The following is a 25,102-nucleotide window of genomic DNA, read 5'->3' on the forward strand; positions in this document are numbered from 1 at the left end:
AAGAAAGAAGAAGTAGATGTAGAAGTAGAAGACGACGACGACGTAGAAGAAGTAGAACATTGAGCGTGAGCGTGTGTGTGTGTGCGTGTGTGTGTGTGCCAGTGAGCTGCCCCGAGATACACCAATCAGAGGCTCGTCTAGACCTCTACATTCAGAACACTATTCCTATGGAGAGAGAGAGAGAGCAAGACGAGTGGAGCGAGGCGAATGGAGAGGGAGCTCTACGTCAAGCTGCTCACCTGGGTCTCCGCACTCGTACGCTTCTCTCCTCTCTTCCGAAACCTCTTTCGCGCACTATTTCAGGGCGGTCGAGAGGGCCCGAGTGAAAGAGGCAAAAGGAAGACGCGAAGAATTGAGGAGCGGATCAATACGCACACACAAACAGACACACACACACAGCAGACTCGGATGCAAACGCCCGGCGCGCGCTCACCACTGACAAAAAGCGGAGAGACAGAGACGGACATGCTGCCAACGGGCAAAATGAAGCGAGCGGGTGAGGCCGCAACGCGACCGCTCCGCCGACGATGCACAGGGGGTTGAGATGGAGGAAAGCAAGAGAGAGAAAGAGAGAGGGGCGCAGCCAGGCATAAACATGCTGCATGCAAAAAGAGAGGGAGAGATAGCTAAACAGAGAGAATTGTCAAAGAAAAAGCATCCCTCTCTCTTTTGCCTGAAGGAGCCGGAGCAGTACTACTCATCAGTCTGAGTCTCCAAGTCTGTTGCCAACGACGGGATCCAGTAGCTCACATGGCCTAGTAGTTCAGACATAGGGGACACCTACCTATTGTACTAGAGCTGATAGTAACAATATTGATATATGATGTCTAAAGCTTATTTTATTCGCCTCAACTAGCAAATGATATAAACAGAGTGAAAGACTAGTTACGCAAATTACCCAAATTTAGAGAGGGCCGGCGGTCAAGAAGACATGAAGAAGACAGTGTTGCATCTTGGCAGTATTTTGAGGAGAGCGCGAGAAACGTTGTCTGTGTGTCAGAGGGGGTTTTGTGTTGAATGAAGGCCCCCACGATGACGACGCGTAGAGGACAATGAGAAATATTCCAGGTCTTTCGAGGATTATGATTAGCTTGAATTCAACTCACATATTCTATGTGTTAGGAGGAGCGAGAAGATGAAGCACAACAAACACTGGGGGATGCAAATAAACAACCACAGGTCAAAATTAGTACAGGGGAGGTTGGGGGGGGGGGGGGGGGTCTCAAATCTTAAGAATTCAGAGTTCTCTGATTTGATTATAGCTTCTAATACTACCACTAGATGCTACAACTCGGGTGGAAAATATTTGAGATGCAAATAGTCAAAAACAATCAGTATACTACGACGAGAAGATTTTTTTTAAATTGAATGATCATAAAGCAGGCTTCGATAATGGAAATCTGATGGACTAGCGGCATAGACGATGGCTTAGCAGATTTTTGGGCCGCCTATAAAGCTAAAAATACCATGAGACGTTTTCAGTGTTTTGCTCCATCTAGCACAACTGTGCCAAGTGACTGGTATCACAGCAGCACCATTAATGATAAAATTTGAGAAGGGCAGGAGAAACAGAGCAACTGTGGAATATGTTTACCCCTAGAAAAAAACTAATTTCGATTTTGAGAGCCCAGGAAAAAACAGGACCTGGTGGCCGAATTGCCTTTTTTCACGGACAGGGGTAGATCGGACAAACCTGTCTACAAAACTACGCGCACAAGGACACAGTTTTGAGATTTCTAGCCAAAAGTGTATCTGAGGCCATTGCCGTTTGATCTCCAAAAATTGCGGGAGTCGTCGAAATATAATGTGAGCTTCCCACATTTTTCGGAGGTTAAACAGAAGTGGCTGCACGTGATGTCAGATTTTCCCATAACGGTTTGTTCTACAAAAAATGCAGGAATTTCTTCATCAAAAAATGTGACGTCAGCACGTTCTTAACCATGCGAAATCAGTTGAGAAGTCTCTGTCTAAGTTCCCGCATTTTTTGTAGGTCACAACGACATGGGACATTCTGACACCACGTGTCGTTGGCGATCAGAACAAAAAATAAGTAAGTCAAATCGTGCAAAATTGCCAAATTCACAATATGCAAAGATTCACAATATGGAAAAAAATCCAGTAAAAAAATAATGAAATGTCGAAAGCGATGAGCCATCCGCCAGGAGCGGCAGAAAAATGGCGATGGTGGGGGGATGTCCCGCCGTCCGTCCTTTTTTCGCTCTTCTCATTTTCGACGGCGAAATGAGTAAGCGACGTTGCTCTTTCTCTTTCTCCATCTCTCACTAACATCTCTCTTCCTCGGCCGTGGAAGAGAAGACGGAGGAGAAGGCGTTTCGAAATGATGAGTCCATGGGAGAAGCGACATATTGGGTAACTCGAGTGGCCAGAGAAGGGAGATGGGGAGAAGAAGAAGAAGAAAAAGAACAAAAAGGACAAGGGGGTTGGTAGAAGAATGGGAGGGAGAGACAAGAAGCTGGGAAGGGGAAAAAGCTCAGTTCAGTCTTTGGGATAAAACTCGCGTCATCATCAATCTCAGGGCGTTGTTGAACACATTTTCTCGCCTCCTCCTGTTCCTACCGCGCCGGCTCATGAATAATATAAACCGTGTCACTACATTCATTTCTGTCCTCATGTGCGCAGTCGCCCCGCGCGCTCAAATCGAATTTGTCTCACGTTTCTTCTCAACCAGAGCACTGGAGCTCCTTTGGACAGATCCCTGCCGAGTTCGAAAATAGCTCGGACTGGTCAAGATTTGGCGGGAAGGAAAGTTAAGAATGTTACCCTAACATTTGGCAAAATTATGATGGAGCAGTTATGGTTATTTCTACAACAAAACATTTCTACAAAACTTGTGAGAAACGGTATTGGAAGGTCTACAAGTACCTATAAGCAACTTTTCAAATAGTTCGTAGCTCCATACTGTATAAAACATGTTCTCCAGTGAACTTTTCGGGTTACGGTAGCTCCAGATGTCTCACACGGAATTTCTCTATTTTTTGTGATTTTTTGCTCTCAATTTGCAGAAATTAAAACAAAAGCCAGAAAATTGGAAAAAGTCAAAGTTGGGTATCACCTAGCAGCAGAGCGTAGACAGTTACCCAAAAACTGAAATTGTGTAGATTTAAGGAGAGTACCACATTATTAGCACATTATACCACATTATTCATTATACCACAGTGCCACATTATTCCATTTCACATTATCTACAGCAGAGTTTTTTTTCGTTTTCTAGGCCACGGTGGATTTGTACATTAAAAAAACTTGGCCTGCTCCAAAATTACACTGCCTGTCTCAATTTGGCTCAGAAACTCCCAACTTTCAAGCTAAAGCTCAAAAATCACGGATTCACAGAACGAGGAGATTTTTCACGTACTCTTTAGTAAATATTTGAAAACTTTCGCCCTTCTTCAATAAAGACGTCAATTCATCAGGCCGAGAAGGAGCACAAGGCAAAGAGGGGGGTGAGGAGCATGATGACGTCGATAAACATTTCGATTTCAACATTGAAGAAAGTGGCGGGGAAAACGAAACGGAGGGAAACAAGAAACTGACGGGAACGAAGCAACACAAAACAAAACAAAAATCGCCCGGCCTGGCTGACTTTGTGTTTTATAACAGGAAAAAAAATCATTGGGGGGCCAGAGACGGACGGCACCGCGGACACTTTTATTGCACCTATCCGCGGGCTCTAATTGTGTGTTTGGACGACAAGACAAGAGTGCAGACATTAATTGGAAGAATCATGCGCGCGTGCGCGGCAATTCAATTTTGAGAGATCAAGAGTTTAATGAGTTTCGAACTCCTTTTTTCCTGTAATGTTAAAACTCCTAAACTTGCTACTATGACGCACCGCACCGATTCGAGTTAGGAGTAAAAGTGGCAGCCGACATCTCACGGGTAGGCAGTCCAAAGGGAGCAGCTCATCCCAAGTGGCAGCCGACACTTCACGGGTATGTATCAAGTTGGTTGTTGGCTCTTGGTGCTAGACAACAAACAACTCCCACAAACTTCAAAATTGTCTGAAAAATTTCAGCGAATATATATTTCGTGGGAAATTAAAGAAATCTAGAAAATTCCATTACAAAATTTTCGAAAAAAAATCACCTGCTCGGTAAAAACTTTCCGACTTGGCCGTTTTTCTTAATGTCAGCCTAATAACATATGTGATTTGTGTTGAAATTTTTTACTTGCACGTTCTCTAAACGTTTCGAACTTCCAAAAATAAGTGACGGTGGAAGAGTTTTTGCTAGATTAGAAATCTCGGTCACCAGTTAAAGTCTAGGCCACATATGACGTCATCAACATAAAAGCCACTTCGAACGTTTTCATAAATTGTCTTGTGAGGTGTTATAGCTGTATGTCCTCGTCAAATTGTCCAGTCTATTTTTGGATACCAGAGACAACTCCTTTGAGGCCAATATATGCGCGGAACGCGGAAATGGGATATATGGCGATGAAAAAGACGGAGAAGAGCCGGACGAGGAGAACAAAAAAAGCAACGGGGATGATAAACGAGAACTTGAACTTTTTTTATCACAAAGTTTAGAGCTTTTGGGCCTTTTATGAAAGTTCAACAATTCTTTTCAAACATGGTGCAATCCCTGAAGCTCCGTCTCATTAATGGGCGTAGTCTATTGGCGGGTGGAGACTCGGAAAATGTAATTGTTTTAGGCCTGGCCGAATTGTGGGTGTGGTCTCTGGAGCACCGCCCGTATTATGGGTGTGGTCAAAAGTCCGAGAATGTGAACTCAAAAATCTTATTACATTCAGTAGCCATTTTGTGGGCGGTGCCAAACCACTAAAAATTAGGATTTGAAAGTCTTATAAGACTGTAGATATATTATTGTGGACGAGGCCTTCACTGAGTTACGAATAGTTTAAGCCGTAGTTCATTTGCCAAAGAAAATGTTGGTAGAAGTGGCCTACCTGCCTACAAGGCGACCTAGCCTGCCTACAATTCGATTTACGCGTGCCTACTACCAACATGTGTGTCTCCCACCAAACGGACGTTAACATTATTTCAGTTAAATTAACGTGTAAATTAAAATGAGAAAGCACATCATTTGGTCCAAAATGTAGGGATTATGCGGTAGGTAGGCACGTAGGCAAGTATTTAAAAAACTTTTTCTGTTTCTAAATTTAGCCGAGTAAAAAGTAAAAAGATACGCTTTTTGACTCATCTTCTCTCTTCCAGAGAGCAGCTCTTCATCTTCATCCAAATTTCCATACGGAGCCCCGTATCTCTGGTCAATGAATAATAAACCAGTTGGGCATCATAATTGCCTTATTTAGGAACAAGCTAGCAGTTTCATCTTTTTCTCAATACATTACTAATAATTTTGTTTTCAGCTCAAAAATTGGATTTCAAGTCAGATTTTGAGACGAAAAATGGAAAGCTAAAGCCACAAATATATGTAGTTTTGAATACATTTCACCTGGGGATTTTTAGTCTGGAAAAGCTATTTTAGAAATGGTTGAAAGGTGTGGGAAGGTTTGTTTGGCCAACTAAGCTATAGCCAGGATTTTTGACAACTCCGCAATCAAGTCTAAATTATTTTTTTCTGCAATCAACTAACTAGTAGAAAAAAGAAAGAAAAAACTACACATAGTAGTCGGCTATTATGAATCCGCGAAAAGAGATCACGGAGATCCGAATAGAAGACACGAATAAAACGATGATTACCGTAGGTCGACGTGTTTTGTTGTTGGGATTATTTACGAATAGATTGGGTGAAGAAAAGTGGATGGAGGGGGATTAGTCGTGTTCCCGACTCTATTCTTCATCGTCAAAAGTTCAATGAAGACGCCGCGTCACATTTGCTACCTGGAGGAGACATTTGGTTAAGTTTAGTAGCTTTGCTTCTGACGCCTGCCTGGCACCTACCACGCGTCTCATCTGCCTCTCGCCTGCCTGACGCCTATAAAGTATCTCGCCTGACACCTGCCTGACAACTGCCGCGCCTGTCTACGTCCTAACGCCTGCCTGGCACTTATCAAGTCTCTCGCAGGCTTGAAGCCTGACACCTGCCTGACACCTACCACACCTCTCGCCTGCCTGACACCTACGATGCTACCGATACCAATCATGTTAATGGAAACATGAAAGGAATTAGTCTCGAGCGAGAGAGGGTGTAGGCATGATAGATTAATCAAAACAATCACAAATTAAAGTGAGAAGCGAGAAAAAGCTAATTAGACAAGGGGATTGGGAGCAAGAAGCACATGTACACTCTTCAGAAAATACACTCATTACGGCGGCGGCGGAGCAGCTGGAGCAAAAAAATGAAGGTGGGGGTGGGGTGGTAGTGAAGGGAGTTGATATTTCCAGACGAAAAACTAGTTCCGGATATTTGAAGAATCATGGGAAATTAAAGAGAAAAGCCGGATTGCGGAGTCGCGATTGAATGTTGTAGCGCCCGACGTTCTGCGGGAATCGATGCACCATGTTTCTGTTTCACACGCGTTATAGAATTCCGCAAAACGTCGGTCGCAACACCTAACCTTCAAAACGGATCAGGGCAGTATGCTTAAATGTGCATGGAGTTTTCAAGAGCACCATGTCTCAAGCGGAGACTTGGTGCGATCAAGTTTAAAACATGGTGCATCGAAAATATGTTTGGTAGACTTTCTGGCTAGAACTCGATGCATCATCTCGCTGAACAAGTTTTCGCCTACTAAGGGTAAGTTGGCCCCTTACGTGCTAAGCGAAAAAAGAAAACTTTCGACGGAGCCAAGAGAAACGCTAATAGAATAAAGGATGAGGTGTCGCACACACCTTGATGGCGTCAGAATAGACACGGATTACGTTACAATGAAAGGGAATAAGAAAACTTTTTGAAACTCCATAAACTTACCCGATTAGCTCCAATCGATCGCCTTGCCACTCTCGCCAAAGAAATATAGGTATAGATGAAAAAGAGGTTGATGCAATAGAGAGAGAAAGAGTGTCTAATCAGTAAGCTAGGCGGAGCCACCTATTGTCCCCCACCCGCCGGAGCTGCAAGTCGTCATGGAGACACTCACTAACATATATCTCACCTAGTCAGTCAACACTTTCTATCAATTCTCACTTCTACGAAGGTGAAGAAGAAAATTTTCTGAGGAAGACGAAAACAAGTGTGGAGTATGAAAAATGGGTATATTGATCTACTTTAGTTATCGGTGCAGCATTTTTGTGGTCATGCTTGGATTTAGGCTTAGGCTGACGTTTCGGCTGTTAGATAGTCTCTCGAGCCAACGAACCCCACACATTATCAAAAGGCGCGCGGAACCCGAAAGCTGTCGGGCGCGGCAAATTATTAAGGGATGTGTCGTTTTCAGTTTTTCAAGCTTCTGACGGAAAGGGAGTGGTTGTTACGACCACGAAGCTTTTTTAAGAATCTTGTGAGTGTGTGAAGATGCGGTGATGGAGGTAACCCCCGTCGCTAAAATTTTGGAAAAGGATCCCGGAAGGGATCCAAAAATGATACTTCCCCAATTCCAGAAAAGTTTACTGCTACAATTTTTCAAATTGTTTGAGCCTATTTTCCTTCTACTTTTTGTATAAGCAAATTAACGAATAACACTTTCAGAGAATAAATTAGTTCTACATATTTAGTTGAGATAAAAAAATTTCCTCTTAATTTTAACATGTGAAACAAGAACGAAGTTTTAGATTTTTGTAAATTTATTAGAACAATATTAACAGGTATACATTAAAAGTTGGCTCGTAACAAGGAAATAATACAAGAGATCAAGAATAATACAACATTAAATTAATCAACTTCCTCAACAGTAGGTCCTTGTGGATAATTGTTAGGATTGAATCCAGCAGTTCCAGGATTTCCAGCGCATCCAGCAGAAGCAGAAGATTGTCCAGATTGGTGCATTTTAGTGAGAATTGATTGACAAACTGATTTCAATTCCTTATCCTTTGCTTCAATTTCATCTTTTTCAGCCAATGAGTTGGAATCCAACCAACGAAGTGTTTCATCAACAGCTTCTTTTGCACGTGATGCATCTTCAGTTGATAGTTTTGATGAATACTCATCAAGAGCCTGCTTGATTTGGAATGCATATGCTTCTAATTGATTACGAGCCTGAACACGTTCCCGTTGTTCACCATCTTCCTTTTCGAATTGTTTAGCTTCATGAACCATTCGATCAATATCTGATTGTGTCAGCCGTCCTTTCTCATTTTGAATTGTGATTCGATTGGATTTTCCAGTTGATTTATCCTCAGCTGACACATTGAGAATTCCATTTGCATCAATATCAAAAGTGACTTCAATTTGTGGAACACCGCGTGGAGCAGGTGGAATTCCAGACAATTCGAATGTTCCAAGGCGATGATTGTCACGAGTCATTGCACGTTCACCTTCATACACTTGAATTGAGACACCTGGTTGATTGTCAGCATATGTAGTGAATGTTTTGCAGGCTTTTGTTGGAATTCGAGTGTTTCGATCAATCAGATTGGTCATCACACCTCCAGCTGTTTCAATTCCAAGGCTCAATGGAGCAACATCAACCAGCAACACATCCTTGATTGTTTCATCCTTGACACCAGAAAGTACAGCTGCTTGAACTGCAGCACCAAATGCAACTGCTTCATCTGGATTGATGGAGCAGTTCAATTCCTTTCCATTGAAGAAGTCTTTCAGCAATTTTTGAATTTTCGGAACACGAGTGGATCCTCCGACCAACACAACTTCATCGATCTTTGATTTGTCAAGTTTAGCATCTCGAAGAGCCTTCTCAACTGGTTCCAGAGTTTTCCGGAATAGATCAGCACACAGTTCTTCGAAACGAGCACGAGTGATCTTTGTGCATAGATCAATTCCTTCAAACAGTGAATCAACTTCAACACATGCTTCCGATGAACTTGAAAGTGTTCTCTTGGCACGTTCACAAGCAGTTCGGAGACGTCGGATGGCTCGTGGATTGGGTGAAATGTCCTTTCCGGTCTTCCTTTTGAACTCATTCATAAAGTGTTGAAGCATTCGTTGATCAAAGTCTTCTCCTCCGAGATGGGTATCACCAGCAGTTGATTTCACTTCGAATATCGATCCTTCAGCAATTGAAAGAATTGAAACATCAAATGTACCTCCTCCGAGATCGAAGATCAATACATTCTTCTCATCTTGAATTCCTTTATCCAATCCATATGCAAGAGCAGCAGCAGTTGGTTCATTGATAATTCGAATTGCATTGAGTCCAGCAATGGTAGCTGCATCCTTTGTTGCTTGCCTCTGACTATCATTGAAGTATGCAGGAACTGTGATAACTGCATCTTTCACGGTATGTCCGAGATAAGTCTCAGCTGTTTCCTTCATCTTTTGGAGTACCATTGCAGAGATCTCTTCTGGATTGAATTGCCTCTTTTCTCCTTTCACTTCAACTTCAATCACTGGTTTTCCTTGTTTTCCTTTCACTCCAAATGGCCAATGCTTACAGTCTGATTGAACTGTTGATTCATCGAAACGTCGTCCAATCAATCTTTTTGCATCAAATACTGTATTCTCTGGATTACGAGCTGCTTGATCTTTTGCTGCATCTCCAACCAATCTTTCCGTATCTGTGAATGCCACGTATGATGGAGTTGTCTTATTTCCTTCCGAGTTGGCGAGGATCTCAACCTGAAAATTAAACAAATTAGATATTGAAAGTATTATGTTTAAAATATTAACTAAAATCTACAATTTTAACAAAATGTTATTAAAATTGAAAATGCCAAAAAATACTTACCTTTCCATTCTGATAGATTCCAACACACGAGTACGTAGTACCGAGGTCGATACCAATAGCTTTGCATGAAGACATTATTTGTAGTTTGTAGTAGTAGAACAGTAGAACTTTTAGTTTCTTCTGAGGGTGACATACTACCCGAATCCCAGCCCTTTTATACCTTTCCCGTAACTTCTTCTAGAAGCTTCTGGAATATTCCACTGCACCAGCTGCATTGTCTCTCCTCCTTCTTTCTGCTGCCCAGCCATTCGAGAACGTTCTAGAACCTTCCATTATAAGAGAAAGAGACGGCCGACAGAAGAGACAACACAGCTGGCAACAGAGACGCAGATTGTTGGAGGAAATGGAATGTTCGAGAAAAAGAAAGAGGGAGACAGAGTGATGCAGCTGGTGCAGTGGAATATTCCAGAAGCTTCTAGAAGATGTTACGGGAAAGGTATAAAAGGGCTGGGATTCGGGTAGTATGTCACCCTCAGAAGAAACTAAAAGTTCTACTGTTCTACTACTACAAACTACAAATAATGTCTTCATGCAAAGCTATTGGTATCGACCTCGGTACTACGTACTCGTGTGTTGGAATCTATCAGAATGGAAAGGTAAGTATTTTTTGGCATTTTCAATTTTAATAACATTTTGTTAAAATTGTAGATTTTAGTTAATATTTTAAACATAATACTTTCAATATCTAATTTGTTTAATTTTCAGGTTGAGATCCTCGCCAACTCGGAAGGAAATAAGACAACTCCATCATACGTGGCATTCACAGATACGGAAAGATTGGTTGGAGATGCAGCAAAAGATCAAGCAGCTCGTAATCCAGAGAATACAGTATTTGATGCAAAAAGATTGATTGGACGACGTTTCGATGAATCAACAGTTCAATCAGACTGTAAGCATTGGCCATTTGGAGTGAAAGGAAAACAAGGAAAACCAGTGATTGAAGTTGAAGTGAAAGGAGAAAAGAGGCAATTCAATCCAGAAGAGATCTCTGCAATGGTACTCCAAAAGATGAAGGAAACAGCTGAGACTTATCTCGGACATACCGTGAAAGATGCAGTTATCACAGTTCCTGCATACTTCAATGATAGTCAGAGGCAAGCAACAAAGGATGCAGCTACCATTGCTGGACTCAATGCAATTCGAATTATCAATGAACCAACTGCTGCTGCTCTTGCATATGGATTGGATAAAGGAATTCAAGATGAGAAGAATGTATTGATCTTCGATCTCGGAGGAGGTACATTTGATGTTTCAATTCTTTCAATTGCTGAAGGATCGATATTCGAAGTGAAATCAACTGCTGGTGATACCCATCTCGGAGGAGAAGACTTTGATCAACGAATGCTTCAACACTTTATGAATGAGTTCAAAAGGAAGACCGGAAAGGACATTTCACCCAATCCACGAGCCATCCGACGTCTCCGAACTGCTTGTGAACGTGCCAAGAGAACACTTTCAAGTTCATCGGAAGCATGTGTTGAAGTTGATTCACTGTTTGAAGGAATTGATCTATGCACAAAGATCACTCGTGCTCGTTTCGAAGAACTGTGTGCTGATCTATTCCGGAAAACTCTGGAACCAGTTGAGAAGGCTCTTCGAGATGCTAAACTTGACAAATCAAAGATCGATGAAGTTGTGTTGGTCGGAGGATCCACTCGTGTTCCGAAAATTCAAAAATTGCTGAAAGACTTCTTCAATGGAAAGGAATTGAACTGCTCCATCAATCCAGATGAAGCAGTTGCATTTGGTGCTGCAGTTCAAGCAGCTGTACTTTCTGGTGTCAAGGATGAAACAATCAAGGATGTGTTGCTGGTTGATGTTGCTCCATTGAGCCTTGGAATTGAAACAGCTGGAGGTGTGATGACCAATCTGATTGATCGAAACACTCGAATTCCAACAAAAGCCTGCAAAACATTCACTACATATGCTGACAATCAACCAGGTGTCTCAATTCAAGTGTATGAAGGTGAACGTGCAATGACTCGTGACAATCATCGCCTTGGAACATTCGAATTGTCTGGAATTCCACCTGCTCCACGCGGTGTTCCACAAATTGAAGTCACTTTTGATATTGATGCAAATGGAATTCTCAATGTGTCAGCTGAGGATAAATCAACTGGAAAATCCAATCGAATCACAATTCAAAATGAGAAAGGACGGCTGACACAATCAGATATTGATCGAATGGTTCATGAAGCTAAACAATTCGAAAAGGAAGATGGTGAACAACGGGAACGTGTTCAGGCTCGTAATCAATTAGAAGCATATGCATTCCAAATCAAGCAGGCTCTTGATGAGTATTCATCAAAACTATCAACTGAAGATGCATCACGTGCAAAAGAAGCTGTTGATGAAACACTTCGTTGGTTGGATTCCAACTCATTGGCTGAAAAAGATGAAATTGAAGCAAAGGATAAGGAATTGAAATCAGTTTGTCAATCAATTCTCACTAAAATGCACCAATCTGGACAATCTTCTGCTTCTGCTGGATGCGCTGGAAATCCTGGAACTGCTGGATTCAATCCTAACAATTATCCACAAGGACCTACTGTTGAGGAAGTTGATTAATTTAATGTTGTATTATTCTTGATCTCTTGTATTATTTCCTTGTTACGAGCCAACTTTTAATGTATGCCTGTTAATGTTGTTCTAATAAATTTACAAAAATCTAAAACTTCGTTCTTGTTTTACATGTTAAAATAACGGAAAAATTTAAAAAACGCTACGAGAATCATACTCAGGAAAACAGCTTGAAAGTTGTTGTGAAAAAAGATGTGCGCAAATTAGAGAAAATTAAAATACTTTCATTAAAATTATAATTTTAATATTGAAACTAAACATTTAAAGCCTTTTGAATAACCTTTATTTAAGCAAATTAAACATAGTGTGCCAGGTACATACATTAATATTGAAGAAAATTTAGAACAAGTAATGTATTTAAATTTCTTCAAGTTTGTATATTTATTTAATGGAAGTTTATCATTATCGAGAATATATGTCAAACATCATTTCAAGATGTCCAAAAATGTCTTCAATAGTAAACGTCGGCATAGCTCCTTTATCCAGTGTCCATTTGATACAGTCTCTTGCCTCATCCATCTCACAACTCAGCAGTGTTTTTTTGAGGACCTTATATTCATCGCAATCAGTCGTGGAATCATAGTCTTCAATAGCTTGACAAATGTTGACTATCAGCACTTCTTTGTGGTATGCTTTCATTGCTAAATCTTTATTAACTTGCGGAATGTGGTTAATGAATTGTGATGCGTCTTCTGTTAATTCGTGTTTAATAAAATCCATATAAAGTAGGAAACAAGATACTAGCAAAGACACCATTGATCTTCGAATTTCTATTTTCTTTTCAGCAATCAGTTTTCTGAAAAAATAATTTGAAGGAGGGCAAATCAATCAAAAATGTTTTCATTTATTAAACTCCAAGTAACCTCTCAAAAATTTTCACAGTTATAGGTGAGTAGGGAAATTGATTCAATCCGACCTATAGTGCTACAATGTCGAAACATAGTAAATTTGACTTTCTTGTAAAATTTTGTGGTGAATACTCAATTTTATCTAAATTTTAAAAGTTATGTTAGGAGCTCAAACTTGTCGCAGTTCACAAAATTACTCAATGCCCACCGGAAATTTGGCAATTTATTCCAACTTGGGACATTTATTTTGAATACCACCTAATTGTAATTTTTACTTATTCATAACACTTACAATAAATCATTAAAATTTGGAGAGAAAATGCTGTTTTGAAGATAGAAGATATAGCCTTCACTATTCATCATAACTTCTTCCATTGTTTTCAGAATTTCCAATTGTAGTGCACTGCAATTGTCTACTTTCTTCAAATCGTTTTGCAGTATGTCCATTGTTACAGTCATAGTACATCTTGCCTATATCGAAGAGACTCAGGCACCAATCTCCTCGATAAAGTTTTTCTGTAGAAAACTACAATGAGTCGCAGAATTTCGTGATATCTATCCCATTCCTGTCGAACATCAAAACTATGACGTTGATATTTTAGAAGAAATGTTCAGAAGACATTTCACAAGAAGTTGTTTTTCAATTGCAGGAAAGTTTTCAATTCCGTAACGTCTGTAATAAAAAAAAATCAAAAACTCGGTTTTTATCGTGGAAAAGTTATCGAATTGGTCGTTTATTAAATTTAAAAAACTAACACAATCTTTTTTTTTCAAACTTGTCAGATCAAAGTTTAAAAGAAACGAGATTCGGTTGATTTAGGATATTTGGTTACCGTCAAATACCGTTAAATTAAATATCACGGCTGATAACATGAATTTCCACAATTTCAGAATTTTCGTGAATTGAAAAAAAAAACTGACCTGCAGATTACTTCCAAGCATCTGAATCCATATAAGCATATATCTTCAACATCTAAACAATCCTGTATCACTTCCGTCAGATTTTCGAAACATTCACTGATTTCGGATTTATCAAATTGTTTATAGCGTTTATCAAGAATCGAACGAATATTATCCATAATAACGACCACAATTTCATATTTGCAAGCATTTTTGTAATGAAACATAGACCGAATTGCTGATTTCAGAGTGGCCGAAACGAAAAAGATCGGGCAGTTCGACAAGTCTTCCTCATTATCAGCGGGAGTTCCTGGAAATTAATACACAATTTGGGCATTTGCAATTTGGGCATCTAAAATTGGACAAAAATACCGAAATTCCAAATTAAAATATTTTTTTGAAAAACCTTCAAGACGTCTCGTTAAAAAATTTGAATAATTAACTTAACAATCACTCCAATTTGTTCAATGTTTGGATGTTTCTTACAAAGTTCGATAAGCATGTCATGAGTGAGTGTAGTACGTGAGCAGTCCAAGAAGCGGAGTTTTTGGAGCGGTTTTTCATGTTTTAAGTATTGTTCAACAATCTTAAGTCCATTTTGCCTACAATTATTTAATTCTGACTGTAAAATTGAAATAAATAAGAAACATTGTTGTTTAAAAATAGAACTTTTCGTTAAATGGTAGAACATTGGCTGTAATAAATGTAAACAATGTTTATACATACAAAATTTTATATGATTCTTCAATTTTGCAAAAACTAACGACTTATATAGTTTGGACATTTCCGCATTTTGAAAATGTCGGAAATTTTGACAGTTCACCTTTACTCTTGTATTATCAAATACAAAATCAAATTTCAATAGTAGTTATACCAGCTGCGCGGGAATTCGAAAACAACTGGAATAATATTTTTTAAAAATTGCAATTAAATTTTAATTTTTTTTTAATATTTGAAGAAAAAAATGTCCCTATTCTATTTTCTGCATATTTTTTCAACTTCCAGTTGAAAACTCTTACTTTTCTCCAGAAAAGTCCAGGACTTTCAGTTCTTTTAAAGTAAAAATATCGCTGATATCCTGGTAATCTTCGAATTCCATATCACACATGATGAGAGTTTCAAGGTTTTTCAGTTTTGATAATCCTTCTAAACTATTGATTCCTATCCGACTAATGCATAGTTTTGTAAGATTTAGGAAATAATCACACATATCCGTGAAATCCTGCAAATCAACTTGGGGCCAGCCAATGTGTAAACTTTGAAGAGCAGGAAGAAGCGTCCCAATCTACAACAATGTAATACTATGTATGCAGGTTACTGTTACTGAAACTCTAATAACTCACTTTTTTAGCCCATCCGCCCATGATTATAGTATGTGCCCCTTCCTGAATTTCCAAACCGACAAGATTTGAGCGGGTTTCCAGGTTTAGTGCATCATTCAAAAACGGGATCAAGTTCAAGTGTGTAGCATAATCTGAAAAAGTTGATTACAAACTTTCCAAGCATTCAAACTTACAACGTAGTCCGCCTGCAACGAACTCACTGAGCGGATCTTCTACTATGGCATATAGTCTTTCTAACGCTTGCAAGTCTTTAAGTACAAGATTCTTGATGTTTTGTGTTTACAACAGTTGCAAATTTTCTTTTTTCAAGTATTCCATATCAACTACCATTTTTGATATATTCAAGTTTTTTGGAATTTCTTCGCGTACTTCCGGTGTTCCCTTGTGAACATTGGTAAGTGCATATGATGCTATTGAATTACTCATCGATTCGGTGAATTTGAAATTGACATTCTTCAGTTTTCCTGGAAACTTTCTGGATTAAAATTTTTGGACCACCGTGATTTTTTGTCAAAAATTACAATGTTTGAAAAATATAAATATAGTGTATTTCAAGAAAAATATAATTTCCTGAAGTTTAAAATTTTTAGAGTCAGCTCGAAAGTACCTCTTTCTCTAAAGATTTTACCTTTTCCAAAAGTGAAGACAGTTAAAAAATTATATTTTAGTTGCATAAAAGAGTTTCAATGTATTTATTGGATTATAATTTAAAAACTGGCTTACCTTCAAGTAGGGCTGTTATGAGGGACGTCCCTTTTTGGGGGGCGCCCCTTTTTTGGGGGCGGGGGCGATCATTCGTCCCCCTCATGGGGGGCGAGGGACGCCCCCCGTCCCCCTCATGGGGGGCGAGGGACGCCCCCCGTCCCCTGGTTGGGGGACGGGGGACGCCCCTCGTCCCCGATGTGACGAAAAGTCGTCCCCTATTCATTTTTTATTTATATTAAATTTTCACCTCATTTAAAATATTTTTTACGTAAAACTCGTTTCCGTTAAACTGTGCGGGCCCATCGTGGATATTCCACACAAAAAACGTGTCACTTTAATAATTATGAAGCAAAATCATAACTTGTATACAAACGCACATTTTTCGCACTGGGTGAAGGAAGCGCCCCCTGGCTGGGGGACGGGGGCGCCCCTCGTCCCCCCAAAATGGGACGGGGGGCGTCCCTCGTCCCTCTCGAGGGGACGAGGGGCGCCCCTTTTCGTCCCTCATAACAGGCCTACCTTCAAGAATGTACTGAATAATAGTCTTGCAACAAATTTGAGAAAGCGAAACTTCCATTCAGTATTGATTTCAGTTACCAGGAAGAACGAATACAAAGAATGCGTTCGCATTAACCCGAACCGAGGCATTTTTACACAAAATCCGTCTGTTGGCCAGCTGACATTGGTCTTTATGGCTCGCGCAGTTTAGGTCACCAAAGAGTTACAAGACCTCTTTAGTTTGCGGGGAAGGATGACAGTTATATAACTTAGTGGTAAGTTTAATGTAATCATGAAAATGTATTTTAAAACGCTAATTGGTTTTAGCACTGATGATCTGATGAATTGAATAATTCAAACAGCTATGTAATTGCAATTGTATTTAAATAGGGAAAAGTATTATATGTTTGCATTGGTGCAAAAAATAACCACTCCGTTTTTTCTTTTTGCCGAAAAAATCCTTTTAAATACTTTGCCTTTCATATTAAATTAAAAATAAATGTTAGTAATTCCCCTTTTCTTTAGAAGCATTTTTACACACATATTTATTTTTGCATCTCGTCTGCTACTTGTTTTGGTGCCAATCAATGACCATCTTATACAAAAAGAGTTATCGATCGATTTTTCAAGCGTTCATGTAACTGCTCAAAAATAAGGCAACCTAACCAAACAGCTAACTAATAATAATTAATTTTGTTCTGCAAAAATCTCGGTATGGCCTGCAAGTCTCTTTCGGATATTTCTGTTGGGCAAGTAGCGAAGAATATTCAACATCGTAAGTTTTATTTTTTGTGGCTTTTATTTGAAGTGGAATTACCAGCTGTTAACTGTTCTAGATAGTTTTCTTAGTATATAGTTTTGAAATCATGTTTTGCATTAAAAATCAATTTCAATTAAATTATTTTCAAGGCGACTACGATAGCTGTTTCAATCCGGAGATCAGCAACCAAATTTTCACCAAACTTGTTGCGTTGGATATTGAATTGGATCCTAACTACTGTTTGCAAATTTCTCGCAAGCTAAATATCACAAAGGCAGTTTGTAAAAACGTAACAACAGAACATATAAAGCTGCTTTCAAACAATTGCATTTTATCGCTTACTATCGGAAATATTGACAAAGTCAAACAAGTTTATCAGGACGACAAAGGTATGCATATTTAGAGAACTTCTCTGATAGGTTGAGTTGTTTTGCAGAAAATCCTATTATTAACATTGCACGCTTATTGGAAGATGTGCTAGGAGAGGAATCTCGTCAGAATCTTCAATATTTGGATATTCAAGGCAACGAGTTATTCTCTTACAATTGGCCAAAAGCGGTAGGTTGCTTTAATTAGAATTAGACAGCGTTTAATGGTTTGTCATTTTTGCAGTTAGGACATATGCTTCCATCTCTTCAAACCCTCATCGTCTGTCAACGAAGTTTTATCAATGATGAGTTTTCTCAGTTGTGCAATAGTTTCCCAAACCTACATAAACTGGACATTAGCGACACAAATATTGGAAATCTTTCGGGAATTTCTAATCTAAAAAATCTGCAAAAACTGTGCATGATGAACTTGGAATTTGAGAGTTATGATGATATTAAAGAACTTTTTGAAGTGAAAAGTCTACGAGTTTTGAATATTTCCAGGGATAGGTCAGTGTATTACAATCAGTCACAGTTTTCTATTTATATTTTCAGAAAAGATTTCAAACCAAGCCTCATTATGCAATATATTCAATTGAAAGAAGTTTTACCAGAGTTACGGTTTCTTGATTGCTCTGGAACAAATGTTGACAAAGAATCGATTTCCACTATTCAAAATTCGCACCCTAACCTGAAAAAAGTCGCAGCTCTGTGTAAGTGAACACTGTTTTGTTAAAACAAGAAAATTTCATTTATTTTTTATTTTTCAGGTGAACCTGGCAAAAACTTCATAGTCCCTGAAATTAAAATTTTAAATTCGATCGACTTAGGTTCCACATTGAAATGTTTGGAACACTACACAACTTTGAAACATGACGTTTTCATGTCTCAGTGTCTCCATGCTCTGTTCAATTTCATCAAATCCAGTTATCATATAGATAATGAATGGATTCAATATGTTTATAGAGCAATCAATACATGCTCTTCAGATAATGTTCAAATTCAAGGAGGAGCATGTTTAAGTCTGATTGTAAAGTAAGTTTCTAAATAATGAAGGTTTCTTCAAAAATTTTATTCAGGAAATCTATCAAAACTATGAGGCCGTACGAAGTTGCACTTTCACGGGTGGTTTGTAAAGGATCAGTTGCCAAGACTTTCTACAACGCATCCAAACCCAATTCATGGGATCTCACGGTCCTCGAGAGAAAAGTCGTTAGTCTCGAAGTGTTGAAACCAATTGCGTATGGTATTATAGTGAGAGATATGTGCATGATAAACATTCTTAATTGCAAGGAGACTCTTCGAATCCTTCATCGTGGTATGAGAGAGGAAGAAGTAAAGCAAACCATGTCGGATGTGGATGGCACAAGGGACATACATCGTCGGCTAACTGAACTCAGGCCAGAGGGAAGGAAATGGGGTGTTTTTTTTAATTGAAGTTCCTTTACTTGTTGTTACACCCTAGCAACGAGGGAACACCAAAAGGCAACTGCGGCGAGAGGCGGAAAAGCAAACCCAGTCACAAAGACTTCCGGTTCAACCTAATATTTACCGCATTTCCTCTATTAGTCTTGCATGCAAGACTAATTTTCAATTCACCCGTAGGGGGTGCAAGACTAATAGAGACTGCTAGACTAATACTCAAAAATCCAAAAGCTTTGTAAAACGTAAAACTTCTCCTCAAAAACTTGACTTGAAACAGTCTAAATCATGCAAAATACACGCTTGTCCATTATTTTATCAATTGTTTGAACACTTTTCAGTTTAATTCAGCCAAAAAATGACGAATTTTTTGAAGTTTCCACAAAAATTGCGGCTGTAAGAAATTGCGGCTAATAGAGAAAATACGGTATCCAAAAGAATTTTGTTTCCGTCTAGGCTGTGCAAAAACGCAAATTATTTTTTAAATTGTATTTTTTTTCTTATTAAAATGGAGTAGGTAAATCACGAATTAAAAGGGGCAAGCTAGAAAAAGGTTAACCAAAGCAAAAAAGTCTAGCAGTGGCCATAACTGAACGTAACACCGTTTATGCACAAACGGATGATCTTGCCACTTGACCACCTATATATATGTCAGCTAAAGGCGCGTGTTGCTGAAATATTATTTTTACTATTAGATGCCTGTCATAGACTCGAGTTGCAAACAAATTTTTATCAAAAAAATAAATCCAGACCTGCTAAGGTTTCGAATATGTACGTGACCTACAACAACGTATATGCAATTGTTTTGAATGCTAACACAAAATATAAAGAAAACCCAGTGTTTCAAACTCACTTGGACGAGGCACCTTCTTCTTTCCAACAATGTCAGAGAATCTACCAACAAAGGCTCGTTTGAAAATTTTAAAAGTAGCCTGTTAGCTGAAAGACGGGTTAACAACTTTTTCTGAAACTTCACCAGTGTGTCCGACAGGTTCATCTCTACAATTGTAATATAAATTTGAATACCCTTCCCGTCTTAGTTTTGAAAAAAACGCCATAGTTTGCATAAGTTCTCATAATTTTAACTGATTCTTTGCAAACTTTGGCGTTTTTTTCGAAAACTAAGACGGTAAGGGTACCCAAATTTATATCAGATTTGTAGATATGAACCTGTCAAAGACACTGGTGAAATTTCAGAAAAAGTTGTTAAGCCATCTTCCAGCTAACAGGCCTTTACGGGAGCTTATCTTTAGCCTTGCTTTTGATGATGTTACTGTTGCCTGAGCTTCTTCTTGGTTTGTGAGCTTTGCGACAGAGTAGTCAGCTTCAATAATTTCGAAAAAAAAATTGAAAAATACTAAAAGAGAGCTGAAAATTGGCTGAAATCAAACAGAGAAAAACTGTAAATATTTCAAAAATATGCAACGTTTCACGCTATGGCTAAGAATGAATTAATTCTTGGAACATGTTTTTTTGAATGTTCGTTAAAAAATCCACACCGTGATATATATACCACAAAATGTTTGACTGAACAGCTGTTCATTATTAAGAATTAATTCTTTCAAACTAAATTTGTTTTTATTATTATTTTGAAGATGCAAGAAAAACGTGTAAAAAGGGAGTTTATTGAAAATTAGAACAATCTCACTTCAATTGACTGTAGGTCACTATCAAAAACATTCAAAAGTCCAACAAAGTGAAATAATGTTTTTTATTTGTTGATATTACAAAATTGTTATTTTCAAATTTCGAAATTTAAACGTATTTATAAGCGGCTATAATTTGTGTATAGTAATTTTTTCTTTAAAAAACTTCATTGAGAAAAGTTCAAGCCTCATTTTGAAAAAATATACGAAGTGTCCTAGCGACTTGAGAACAGATTAACTAGGTTTTGAATATTTAATCATTTGCAAAAATTGTTTAAGAGTAGAATATCGTCAGCGGTGATTCAGTCAACATACATTTTAAATTGGTTCGTAGGGGTGCAAGACTTTTAGAGACTGTAAGATTATTAGTAACTGCAAGACTATTTTCGAATGTTCCAAAACTATAAAAAGAGCGATCAATCTTCGACGAAAGCTTGATTTGATTCCGTAAACGATGAAAAATCTAAACTTCCAAAATATAATCGGCTATGTAAACACCTACAAGTTTACTTTATCCAAAAAATGACGAATTAACAGAAATTTACACAAAGTATTGCTGGGCTGGCAAAAGGTCCGTGCACGACTAATATGTCCGAATATCCAAATAAATTATGAAAATGTTAAGTTTTTTTTAAAATTTTCAGTCTAAAGTGGGATGAGAAGTGGCGACGAATGGTCGCTGGGTCTTTCTTTTGGCATCTTTTTTTTCGATAAACTTAATTTCAAAAGTTTTAAAATATCGTCAGTAACTCTGGTGAGCATAGGTTTTCAAAACTTGCCATCGAACTGCATAACCACTTTTCAAAAAAAAACCCTAAATCACGGATCTCTATATTCCAAATAAAAATCAAATCAAGTGAAGAACTGATCAAACATGTTACTTTGAATGAGACAAAAAGCAAAATTGGAGGTTACCTAAATACAGTGCTAGCCATAAAGGTATGCACAAATGATTTTTTGAGGAAAACTTTTTCTTTCTCCATATTTTTTCCTCAATGTTTAGGAGAATTTTTAAGATTGAAACATTTAATTGTGTGAAAAACGATGTTAGTTAAACTCAAAAAACTAAAATGTTATGATACTTTTATTTAAAATTCATAACCTTGAAAAAAATCGTGATTTTTAGTAACTGGGAATTATACAAGTCTAAAGTGAATTTTATCAATATATGTACTAATAGATAATATACGGTAATATATTTGAATAAATTCTGTGAGCCGTATACCGTATTTCCTCTAATAGTAAGGCATAAAATACTAATTTTTGGCCACCTATTTAGATGCAATACTATTAGAGAGTGCAAAACTTATAGAGGATGCTACCTTCGAGCAATTTTTTTCTGATGTTTTTCATTAAGTAATGGCACAATTTCATCAATATCATGAACAAAAATTAAACTAAAAGAACGCCTTGTACGACTGATACTAAAATTGTCCAGTTTTATTCATATCTTATCAATTTAGGTTTGTTATACCAAGCTGTAATTGTTTTCCTGATTTGTAGAACGATTGCTTCTTGCAAATTTTGGAAACTCCATAATAGGGCAATAGAGAAGGGGCGCAAAACAACTAGAGGTGGGGGTCTACCATCGTGCACATCTCTCTTCAATTATATAATTCAAGCATTTATTTTCAGATATCGGTCCGTGTAGGACGTTCGATGCTAGAGGAGTTTTCGACCTAATTGAAAAATCATCTAACCACCTCAAACAACCAATAAGCATCATCACTCCAATCAATGCAACAATGAAAGACAGTCGAGCTGTTTTTAAAAGTAATTGTTTATTAATTTTATTCGAAAAATCCTTGAAATTTTTCCCAACTGCAAAATCGTTAGACTTATAAATAATGAAGCATCTCTGAAAATTTATCGAACACTTGAAAGTTTTGAAAAGCAATAATGGGTTTTCGGAAAAAAAGTTTAGAGCTTCCTTAAGAAGCAGGCACAGTTTCAGGGCCTAACGCCTGCCTGAAACCTTCCTCGCTTCAATTGGGCATTGAAAGGTTTGGTGTTAGCATCACATGGTGTGACAGGCACATCTTTCGCTGCAGCATACCTTTTTTTGGGTTCTGCTCTCGGTGTGAGCCAAGCGGAGGTCGCCGTAAGGCAGGCGCGGAAAAAGACGATAACAATATGCATAATAAAACTGAAGCGAATTATTTTTCCAGAATGTCTCGAGAATCTTCAAGCAATGTGTCGGGGAGAGTCTTTTACAAAAGTATGGCAGTTCGTTCACTACCTGCTATGACGCTTCGAAAGAGCTCAGAACAATGGTCACAATCTACTGGGAACTAAAAAAGATCATTGATGTTCCTAAGGAATCGAGGTGTTTTATGGAGTTTGAGAAACTCTTTCAAATAACCGAAGATTTCCATCTCTATGGCATTCCAAAGCCGTCCGACTCACTGGAAAAAATCTCAAAAGAGTAAAATATGTTGGGCAAAGCTCGGATGAACAAGCAGTTGATGCATTACAACAAGGAGGCCCAACACCCATGCAATTGTTGGAGATATTTTCCAAAAAACCGCTGAATGTGACACATGGCATATTCAAAGACATTTCTGTGAGTTTCAGTGTGTATTTATATATATATATATATATTGATATATATATATATATATATATATATATATATATATATATATCAATATATCAATATACCTCCGGCGCGGTCCCGACTTCTGGGGCTGAAAACGATTTTTTGAAACTACCGTAACCCTACAGGATTCCCACAGTACCTCGACTATATCCCTACACTAACCCCAGTTCACTATCCTCCAGAAGCCAAAACTTCACTGACTACAAATACTACATAGACTACAAACTATGAACACACAGAATAAGCGCTTTATATATAGTAAATGATAGTTGAACCTGAAATTATTAAGTTTCAAAATACTTTACCATACTCCATCCATTGATCAATTTTTGTTGCATAAATATAACTGTTGAAGCAGAGAGAAGAAGTGAATGAGCAATATTGAGCACACACATATGTTTTGTTTCTTCAGGACAGGTCCGAAGAATTGGGGCAAATGGTCTCAGGATGTTTCCCAACGGATGTATGGCAAGAAATGGAGCGAGTTGATGAACAAATCAAGCTAGATTTCCCTGGGACGACAGCTCATTGTTACCTACTCCTCCATCCAACTTTATTAGGCCTCGAAGATGTCAAGTTTGATAACTTTGTTTCCTACATATTTTATGTTGGAAAAGGAACAGGCTTTCGATCTTTACATCATTTCATAGAAGCACTTCAGAAGGAAAATGATCCTTATATAGATTCAAAATGTGGAAGCATCGTTAGCATATGGAACTCAGGTCAAGAAATTGGATGCGTAAAAATATGTTTGTTTTCGAAATGTTGAAATCTGATTACAAACTTAATTATTTAGTTGTTGGCGTGTCGAGTACGGTAGCACAAATAAAAGAGGCTGCAATGATCAAGGCCCTCTCTAAACACGACCTCACCAATAAAATAGTAAGCGAGTTTCCATAACAAAAATGTCTTAAACTTGGAACTTTCACCGGAACCCTAAATTCATCGCCATCTTTTTTTCAGGAAGGTTCCTTCCTTGGTTTATCGAATATCTGGAATAACAAAGATAAATGTCAGTATGGATCATTCTGCATCAGAAAGTACGGGATTTGTCATTTGACACCTTTTACTAACTTTTAAATTTCAGAGCATATGATCAGATGAAGAAGGACGATATTAAGCGTGTGAGCAAAAGTATGGTTGAATTGTTTAAAGATCCTGAAACTCGGAAATTATTTTCTCACTAAGTGAAATTATTTTTTTTTTTCCAATTTCTCAACAGAACATCCTAGAATTTCTGAAAAACCTGAATATAAACTAGTTGCCTTATTTTATCCACAGAATATTGTATAATTTTGCCGAACGTTTTCGAATCGGGTAGTTTATTCAAAAGAACATAGCATTACATAAACCGACAAATCTGGACAAAACTATTGTCCAATAAAAGAAAATTAAACCAAATCTAGGTGCATCCGACTGAATTAGTGATGAGCTGGGGCGGCAGCAGCGACGTTGGCGATGGCCTTGGCAGCTTTTCTCTCGGCGCGGGCAATTTCGGCCTGAAAATGAACAATTTTTTTTGAGAATAACAATAGGGAAACGCTTTACCTTTCTGTTCTGGTTCCACTTGAACATGTAGTACATCCCAACGTAGCTCAAGAGGGCGGCACGGCAGATGTTGGCACGTCCGAAATGCTCGTGTGGGTTGAGGTAGAGTCTCTTGGTTTGGACGATTGATTGCCAAATTCCACGAACGGTGTCTGCCAT

The 25,102-nt window shown here is 38.2% G+C and overlaps 5 protein-coding genes, 10 non-coding genes and 1 pseudogene across 16 annotated transcripts; 8 read left to right on the forward strand and 8 right to left on the reverse strand.

Annotated features, from left to right (window-relative positions):
- Positions 1-38: 38 nt before the first annotated feature.
- F44E5.14 lies at positions 39-133 on the reverse strand. Its single transcript, NR_051744.1, has one exon. It is a non-coding gene; the product is annotated as an Unclassified non-coding RNA F44E5.14 (non-coding RNA).
- A 2,441-nt stretch (positions 134-2,574) lies between these two features.
- Positions 2,575-2,777, reverse strand: F44E5.13. Its single transcript, NR_051745.1, has one exon. It is a non-coding gene; the product is annotated as an Unclassified non-coding RNA F44E5.13 (non-coding RNA).
- Positions 2,778-3,377: 600 nt separating this feature from the next.
- F44E5.10 lies at positions 3,378-3,527 on the reverse strand. The gene has a single exon (NR_051746.1). It is a non-coding gene; the product is annotated as an Unclassified non-coding RNA F44E5.10 (non-coding RNA).
- A 64-nt stretch (positions 3,528-3,591) lies between these two features.
- On the forward strand, positions 3,592-3,731 carry F44E5.9. Its single transcript, NR_051747.1, has one exon. It is a non-coding gene; the product is annotated as an Unclassified non-coding RNA F44E5.9 (non-coding RNA).
- Positions 3,732-3,810: 79 nt separating this feature from the next.
- On the reverse strand, positions 3,811-4,022 carry F44E5.8. Its single transcript, NR_051748.1, has one exon. It is a non-coding gene; the product is annotated as an Unclassified non-coding RNA F44E5.8 (non-coding RNA).
- F44E5.7 lies at positions 3,869-4,011 on the forward strand. The gene has a single exon (NR_051749.1). It is a non-coding gene; the product is annotated as an Unclassified non-coding RNA F44E5.7 (non-coding RNA).
- A 213-nt stretch (positions 4,023-4,235) lies between the features above and the next one.
- F44E5.6 lies at positions 4,236-4,461 on the forward strand. Its single transcript, NR_051750.1, has one exon. It is a non-coding gene; the product is annotated as an Unclassified non-coding RNA F44E5.6 (non-coding RNA).
- A 2,866-nt stretch (positions 4,462-7,327) lies between these two features.
- Positions 7,328-7,462, forward strand: F44E5.16. The gene has a single exon (NR_101754.1). It is a non-coding gene; the product is annotated as an Unclassified non-coding RNA F44E5.16 (non-coding RNA).
- Positions 7,463-7,649: 187 nt separating this feature from the next.
- Positions 7,650-9,854, reverse strand: F44E5.4 (Heat shock protein 70). Its single transcript, NM_064108.8, has 2 exons — positions 9,727-9,854; positions 7,650-9,617 (listed from the first exon to the last, which is right to left on the reverse strand). The coding sequence occupies exons 1-2, from the start codon at positions 9,799-9,801 to the stop codon at positions 7,755-7,757; spliced, it is 1,938 nt and encodes a 645-aa protein (NP_496509.1). The 5' UTR covers positions 9,802-9,854; the 3' UTR covers positions 7,650-7,754.
- A 350-nt stretch (positions 9,855-10,204) lies between these two features.
- On the forward strand, positions 10,205-12,404 carry F44E5.5 (Heat shock protein 70). The gene is made up of 2 exons (NM_064109.6): positions 10,205-10,322; positions 10,432-12,404. Exons 1-2 carry the CDS (start codon positions 10,248-10,250, stop codon positions 12,292-12,294), a joined length of 1,938 nt encoding a protein of 645 aa, NP_496510.1. The 5' UTR covers positions 10,205-10,247; the 3' UTR covers positions 12,295-12,404.
- A 304-nt stretch (positions 12,405-12,708) lies between these two features.
- On the reverse strand, positions 12,709-16,679 carry F44E5.3 (annotated as a pseudogene). Its single transcript has 7 exons — positions 16,622-16,679; positions 15,571-15,861; positions 15,398-15,528; positions 15,074-15,339; positions 14,076-14,364; positions 13,447-13,827; positions 12,709-13,102 (listed from the first exon to the last, which is right to left on the reverse strand). Coding segments are annotated over exons 1-7 (1,810 nt in total).
- Positions 16,680-17,314: 635 nt separating this feature from the next.
- F44E5.2 (Zer-1-like leucine-rich repeats region domain-containing protein) lies at positions 17,315-19,165 on the forward strand (the record flags this gene model as incomplete). Its single annotated transcript, NM_064111.2, has 7 exons — positions 17,315-17,375; positions 17,510-17,749; positions 17,797-17,918; positions 17,973-18,238; positions 18,284-18,441; positions 18,499-18,763; positions 18,808-19,165. The coding sequence occupies 7 exons, from the start codon at positions 17,315-17,317 to the stop codon at positions 19,163-19,165; spliced, it is 1,470 nt and encodes a 489-aa protein (NP_496512.2).
- Positions 19,166-23,206: 4,041 nt separating this feature from the next.
- Positions 23,207-24,664, forward strand: F44E5.15 (N-acetyltransferase domain-containing protein). Its single transcript, NM_001267385.3, has 5 exons — positions 23,207-23,359; positions 23,808-24,144; positions 24,192-24,277; positions 24,359-24,435; positions 24,483-24,664. Exons 1-5 carry the CDS (start codon positions 23,291-23,293, stop codon positions 24,580-24,582), a joined length of 669 nt encoding a protein of 222 aa, NP_001254314.1. The 5' UTR covers positions 23,207-23,290; the 3' UTR covers positions 24,583-24,664.
- F44E5.11 lies at positions 23,375-23,443 on the reverse strand. The gene has a single exon (NR_051752.1). It is a non-coding gene; the product is annotated as an Unclassified non-coding RNA F44E5.11 (non-coding RNA).
- Positions 23,375-23,443, forward strand: F44E5.12. The gene has a single exon (NR_051751.1). It is a non-coding gene; the product is annotated as an Unclassified non-coding RNA F44E5.12 (non-coding RNA).
- Positions 24,665-24,704: 40 nt separating the features above from the next.
- F44E5.1 (ATP synthase subunit e, mitochondrial) lies at positions 24,705-25,102 on the reverse strand (the record flags this gene model as incomplete). Its single annotated transcript, NM_064112.10, has 2 exons — positions 24,705-24,894; positions 24,944-25,102. 2 exons carry the CDS (start codon positions 25,100-25,102, stop codon positions 24,817-24,819), a joined length of 237 nt encoding a protein of 78 aa, NP_496513.1. The 3' UTR covers positions 24,705-24,816.

Source organism: Caenorhabditis elegans, chromosome II (assembly GCF_000002985.6).
Source record: "Caenorhabditis elegans chromosome II".
NCBI lineage: Eukaryota > Metazoa > Nematoda > Chromadorea > Rhabditida > Rhabditidae > Caenorhabditis > Caenorhabditis elegans.

Excerpts from the sequence above, each read along its gene's own strand:
- F44E5.4 (NM_064108.8), bottom strand. The coding sequence starts at position 9,801 with ATGTCTTCATGCAAAGCTATTGGTATCGACCTCGGTACTACGTACTCG. Across the intron at positions 9,618-9,726 it reads GAATCTATCAGAATGGAAAG|GTTGAGATCCTCGCCAACTC; the intron begins GTAAGTATTTTT and ends TTTAATTTTCAG.
- F44E5.5 (NM_064109.6), top strand. The coding sequence starts at position 10,248 with ATGTCTTCATGCAAAGCTATTGGTATCGACCTCGGTACTACGTACTCG. Across the intron at positions 10,323-10,431 it reads GAATCTATCAGAATGGAAAG|GTTGAGATCCTCGCCAACTC; the intron begins GTAAGTATTTTT and ends TTTAATTTTCAG.
- F44E5.15 (NM_001267385.3), top strand. The coding sequence starts at position 23,291 with ATGCAATTGTTGGAGATATTTTCCAAAAAACCGCTGAATGTGACACAT. Across the intron at positions 23,360-23,807 it reads GCATATTCAAAGACATTTCT|GACAGGTCCGAAGAATTGGG; the intron begins GTGAGTTTCAGT and ends TTGTTTCTTCAG. Across the intron at positions 24,436-24,482 it reads GGATCATTCTGCATCAGAAA|AGCATATGATCAGATGAAGA; the intron begins GTACGGGATTTG and ends TTTAAATTTCAG.